The sequence below is a fragment of the Emiliania huxleyi genome (assembly GCF_000372725.1).
Source record: "Emiliania huxleyi CCMP1516 unplaced genomic scaffold EMIHUscaffold_84, whole genome shotgun sequence".
Lineage (NCBI taxonomy): Eukaryota > Haptophyta > Isochrysidales > Noelaerhabdaceae > Emiliania > Emiliania huxleyi.
In genome coordinates, this window is record NW_005195736.1 from 202,149 (window position 1) to 207,948 (window position 5,800).

Below are 5,800 nucleotides of genomic sequence, written 5' to 3' on the forward strand. Positions count from 1 at the left end.
TGTAGTAGGTGAAGACAGTCAGGTTATGACTGGACACAACGCGACAGGCCCTCTTAACAGAAGGGTTCGCAAAGTGCCCGCGAAGGTCGGCAGCAATTGTGGATCATTGTTGCGGCAACTGTGGGCAACGCCAACGTCGCAACGATGCTGCGGAAAGGACAGAGCAAGCGTGGCACGCAATGGTCGGGTGCCATGCTGCTGCTGATGCAGCCATGAGCCCCCCGCGCCGCAGCCGATGAAGAAGCCGCGGGCCGGCAGTAGCCACGTCGACCCACCGCTGCGCAATGGGCAAAGCGCGAGCCCAGCAGTTCAGTCAGACACGAACGCTGCACCGAAGACGGCGGCCTCGGGGCGCGCGCGACCGAACGCGCTTGCGGCGCCGCCACGCCGTCCTTTCGCATCGCCGCCGAACCGCCCTCCCTCCTCCGCGACAGACGCCGCAAACACGGCGCTTCTCGCCGACCACGCAACAGCAGCAGCTGTGGCAGCACCTATTCGCGTCGCTGGTGCGCACGGTTTGGCCTCGTCGCAGTCTGGCGGGCGCTTGCCTCGCGGACCAGGCGGCCGAGCAGGCTGTGATCGCGGCCGAGGCGGATTGGCTCAGGCGGGTGCCGCCTGGAGACGCGCCGGCAAAGCAGCCTGCAAAGGCGGGGCGATCGGTGAGGCGGCGGCGCTCGCACCTGCAGCTGACGCGCCAGCCGCCTGCCTTCCGGCGACCTGTGCAGCAGGTCTATTCACACCTCACACGATCTTCCACGTCCAGACAGCGTCCAGATAGCGTCCAGACAGCGTCCAGACAGCGTCCAGACAGTGTCCAGACAGCGTCCAAACAGCAAAATAGGAGCGTCTAGACAGCTATACGGACAGTAATAGCACTTGAGTGTACAAAGCTGATTGAAGTAAAGGGGAATGATGCAGCTGCCTGCCAGAGCAGAAAGATTCCTTAATTCTCTCCACTACAAAAAAAGTCCAAGGCGGAACCGAGATCATGGCCCCGAATGCCGTGCTCTCTAGGTAAGGTGTGGGAGCTCCACAAACCGAGAAAGAAGAAATGTCGTATCTCGGCGCCGCACACGCCCCTGCGCCTGAAAACAGAAATCAAACATGCGAAAAAGAAATATTCGCACGACGCCGCACACGACCCTGCGCCAGCGGCAGAGGTCGACAGGGCCGCCCCACGCAGCCTTGTGCAGCGGCGTGTGGCCCTGCCGCTGCGTCGCGTGGAAGTCGAGCCCGCGCTGCCGCAGCTAGTCGGCGAGGAGTAACAGCTGCTGCGTGCGCGGCCGTGGCACGGTTCCGATCCAGTGCTGCGCGCTGCAGGCAAACGAGTTGAGCTGGCGAGGGTCGACGCCGCGCACGTCGACGACGAGGTAGCGCGCCACGTCTGGCCAGCACAGACTGCCACACCGCGAGCTGGAACGGCGAGACGGACTGCCGGTCGCGCGGATCGCGGACATGCCGGATCGGGGTCGACGCCACTCCGCACTCGCCAGCGTCTCCTCGACGAGGAAGCGGACGGCGTCGAGCTGTCTTATTTTTATTTTTCATTTATATAGGACCCTACTCACACGACAGACAAGCGCAGACGACGGCTTCCTTAGAAGCCATCGTCCTCGCCACATGAAGAGCCGGCGTCCGAATTCTCCTCCTCCGACACCCGCCCCACCCCACCCAACCCCGCACGAACACGCTTGACGCAAGCTCTGCAACATCTAGACATGAAGCACACGATTCACGCCATCTCCGCATAATCTCAGCAGAAGTCCCGCACGATAAGCCCGTAATGGCTCTGCATCATCTGCCTTGATCGCCGAAACGTGCGCACCTTTTCGTGCGCGGCGCCCTTGCCACGCGGCCGGAGCCGCGACCGACGCAACCGCCACCACCACACCGCAGAGTTCAGTTGTTTTGATCAGTCATGGGCCTGTTCACACACCACTGACGGAGCGGCAGCTTCGTCACGGGGAGGGAGACCTGTGCTGAAGAGAAGTAGCGTTTGACAGAGGTTTTCACGGGTACCCTGTCGTAGTCATCGCCGCACATCTGACCGCCAGGCCTCACCTTTGGCCACCAAAGCTCGAGCTCTGTGATTGTCGTGTTGTCGTGGGCCGTGTCCAAGTAGAGAAAGTCCACGGACTTGTCGCTGTAACGGGCAACGATACTGACGTCCTTGGACGAGCCTCTGGTGACGGACGCGATGTTGTCCCACTTGCCGAAGGTCTGCACAAAGTGAGCCCACGTGAGTTGAAAGTCACCCTTGCCGAATTGCATCACGGACTTCCTGTGATTCTCGCGTGCCCATTCTGCAAGCGAAGCCTCGGCACGCGTCATCCCGTTGAGCAAATTGTGCTTGGGAATGGTCCCTTTTGGTGCGGAACCCCAGAAGTCGATGACGTGAAAGGCCACGTTCACGGACAAGCTGTCGAGGAGATGCGACATGTAGCACGTGGACTGGCCGAGATAGGCGCCAATCTCCAGGAAGAGAGCGTCGTCGTGAGGGTGGCGGCTCAGCTCTGCCACGGCGGCGTTGTAGAGTCCCTGCCCCTGGAAGAAGCCTGGGATGGTGCTTACGCATTTCTCCAGAACGGCGGGCTTGCCGTCGATCTCATTCGGTGCTGTCCGGGCCATGCCAAACAAGCTCATGAGCAGGATTGCCCATTTCATCTTTGTTTCCTGCGTGCGCACGACGGCGGGCGAGCGTCAGAGCTGTAAAATGGGATGCGCATGGTGCGGGCTTGCTTCGGGCGGCGCGGGAGCGCAGTAGGCATGGAGGCGATGCGCGGCTGCGCGCTGGGCCGTCGCTCTGCCCGCGATCCGGGTGGGCGCCAGATTCTAGTCGCTCGAGCCTCGGAACGATTCGCGCGCGGGGCGTTCGCAGCAGAAAAGGCACGAGCGCGCTACAGCGCATGGGATGTGGGGCGAAGCGGCCGGCCACGCTCGCGCAAAGGCCAACACGCGCCGCAGCATCGCGCGGGGCGCGGGGAGAGGGAGGGAAACCATGAAAACTCCGCGACTGGGACGTGCAACACAACCAGGCGCCGTGGGATCGTTGATGAGCTGCAGAAGAAACATTGCACGCAAAATCATTTCTACGACGTGAAACTTTTTTTCGAGCTAAAATCTTAGATTTGAAACATTCCGCTCACCTCGGATCCTTATCTATCCCACCCAAACAACTCTAACACTTACACACATTATTTGGGGCTGCTCTGCGCGCAATGACGCTTTTGAGGCCGATGCAAAGTCAGTCGCGTGGGCGCTGGCCATCTCATAATCTGGTGCCGTGCCCTCGATGGCGCCCTCGGCCATTGCGCTGGTCGTGACGCTCCCTTCCCATGGGTACACATCCATCTTTCCATTACGCACACGCCCAATCGTGGTGTAGGACTGGCCTATGATGCCGTGCGGCTTGTCGCGGGACGGAGCTCCGCCGCGCGCTGTGAAGCTGATGTCGAGCCGATTCTTGGGTCCAGCTATATAGTCCTCCGCGCGGAAGACCGAGCGCATGCCGCGCACTGTGACAGTCCAGTTGTTCATCTTGAAGGTTGCGGAGGAGTGGTCCATTGCAATGGCGAGGGCGTAGCACACCTTGCTGCCGTGGAACCCGAATTTGAAGGGCCGACCAACGCAGGTGCCTGTGACAACTTGCCAGCCAAAATTGTTGCGATCGAGCTCGGAGGCCCAGAAAGAGGCGGTCGCGTTGCGGTTGTCGGAAAATTTTGCCACAAAGTGGGCCTTGTCGTGGTTTCGTCAACGAAACTCACTCACTCACAAAACAAACAAACACTTGGTCATGGGTATCTAGGAATTAGCTCGACTTCGACATGGATGATGATGATCGTGACCACGCCCTTGCCCGCCTGTCACACACACAAAAAGACGTGCATATCCTCATCTCTCCCAGCGTCTTCTCTTTCTCTTCGCAGTTGCGGTGCTCTTCACCATGGAGGACAGCTCCAAGGTCTTTGCCATTGGCAACATCGAGCAGGTGGCCGTCGCCGACGGCACAGTAGACGCGCACCGCGCCACTGGCAGCTCGAGCGCGAAGTACCTCTGCGCCAGCCCTTGATGAGTCAGCGCAGCAACGGGGTCTTCATCAACGACCCCAAGGGACCCTTTATCCTCCGGTGGTACCGTGAGGTCGTGAAGGGTGACGGTCTACCCCCGCCCCAGACGGCCCGCGCTACCCGAACAGAGCGTGCAAGTACTACAAGCTGACGAGCGACGACGATGGGCAGGCCTTCCGGTACTTCCGCTGGACCAGCAACTACCAGGTACACCTTGCCTGAAGAAGCACTCCAGCCTGCCTCTCTGCTATTCTCTCAGTGCGGCAGACAAGAAGATGGTGAAGTCCACCATGAAAAAGATGGTGGGGGACCCCGGCAGAGTAGAGACTAGAGTATGTGTAGAAGAGTCCTGCTGGTCTCCTCTTTCTGATAGTGTCATACTTTGGTGTGGCTGGTGTGTGTCAGAGCCTGACAGCACCCCGACAGCACCACCTGACACAGCACCTGCCAGCACCGGCCCTACGTCTGACAGCACAGCCTGACAGCCAGCGCTCACGCCGCCTATTTTCTTTTTTCTCGCATACTCCCCACGCCGATCGCGCCCCGGCCCCCGCCTCGGGCCGAGCGTTTTTGATCTCTCGGTAAGTGGGGGGCCGAGCCGCCTCGGGGTGGCGGGCGGGCGGGCGTGTTGAAAAACAGAAAACAGAAAACAGAGGGGGGCCAGGGCCCCCACTACGATTAGACACACGCACCTGGCTCCTGGGACAAGGCGAGAACGCGCAGCATGTGCAGTACCGTTCAGCGGAGGGGGGGGGGGGAGCCGAGGGGGCGACGTCTCGACACGGCAGCTTGGAGCTGACCCCGGGAGAGAGAGAGACGAGCGATGGCACGCCCCCAATGACCCTAGACAGACATGACGAGCCGACAGCGATGCAGCGGCAGCGAAGGCGGCGAGGAGAGCCCGCGCTGCAGAGCTCCGCCGGGCGGCAGCAGAGACATCGGCGGACGGGGGAGCACGGGACACGTCGGCATAGGAGCCAGGGGGGTGGGAGAGTTGAGTCAGGTGCAGCAGCACCGTCTCGGCAGCGAGGCCGACGATGGCGACGGCGGCGACGTAGGCGAGACGTTGGCGAGGGTGGCGACGGTCACGATGAAAAGGTGGCTTGACGAAATGGATGACGCCATCGCGCAACATGACATCCTCGATGTCGTCGTCCTCTAGGCGGCGCGCAGCGCCGCTCTCGCAGGCTGTTTTTGACGGTTTCTACACTTTGTTTTTGTTTTCAGTCTAGGGGGCCCGACCCCCTCAGAGGCGGCGGGCGGGCGCCCACTTACCGAGAGATCAAAAACGCTCGGCCTCGCCGCCGCCACTGCCGCGCCTTCGCCAGACACGCCGCCGCCCATCTGCCACTGCCTCCTCGACCAGCCCAGGGACCTCGTCGTGGGGGTCCTCTCTCACCTGGGGCCTGGCCCTCTGGTCCGCTTAATAGGCTCTCAAAGCGGGGGAAAACTCGCCCCACAGGTGTGGGGTTCGGGGGCCCCCCCTCCCCCCCCCATAACCCCCCCCCCCCCCCCCTCGGGCGCGGCCGCCATGTGTTGCATGCCCCCGTGTAAGCAGCGCCCCGCCGCCCGACCGCCTCGTCCAAGGCGCGTGCCGCTCGCTCGCTCGCCGCCGCCGCTCGATCTGCCGGCCTGTTCCCTCCGCCGCTCAGCCGGCGCGTCGCCCTGCACGGCCTTGCTGCAGCGGCGCATCAGATCGGGGACGAGGCCGAGAACCCGCAGAGGGGCACTAC

At 62.1% G+C, this 5,800-nt stretch overlaps 1 protein-coding gene across 1 annotated transcript; it reads right to left on the reverse strand.

The window, feature by feature from the left end:
* Window positions 1-741: 741 nt before the first annotated feature.
* On the reverse strand, window positions 742-1,457 carry EMIHUDRAFT_219234 (hypothetical protein; the record flags this gene model as incomplete). Its single annotated transcript, XM_005758741.1, has 3 exons — window positions 742-855; window positions 1,128-1,247; window positions 1,359-1,457. The coding sequence occupies 3 exons, from the start codon at window positions 1,455-1,457 to the stop codon at window positions 742-744; spliced, it is 333 nt and encodes a 110-aa protein (XP_005758798.1).
* Between the last annotated feature and the right edge of the window lie 4,343 nt (window positions 1,458-5,800).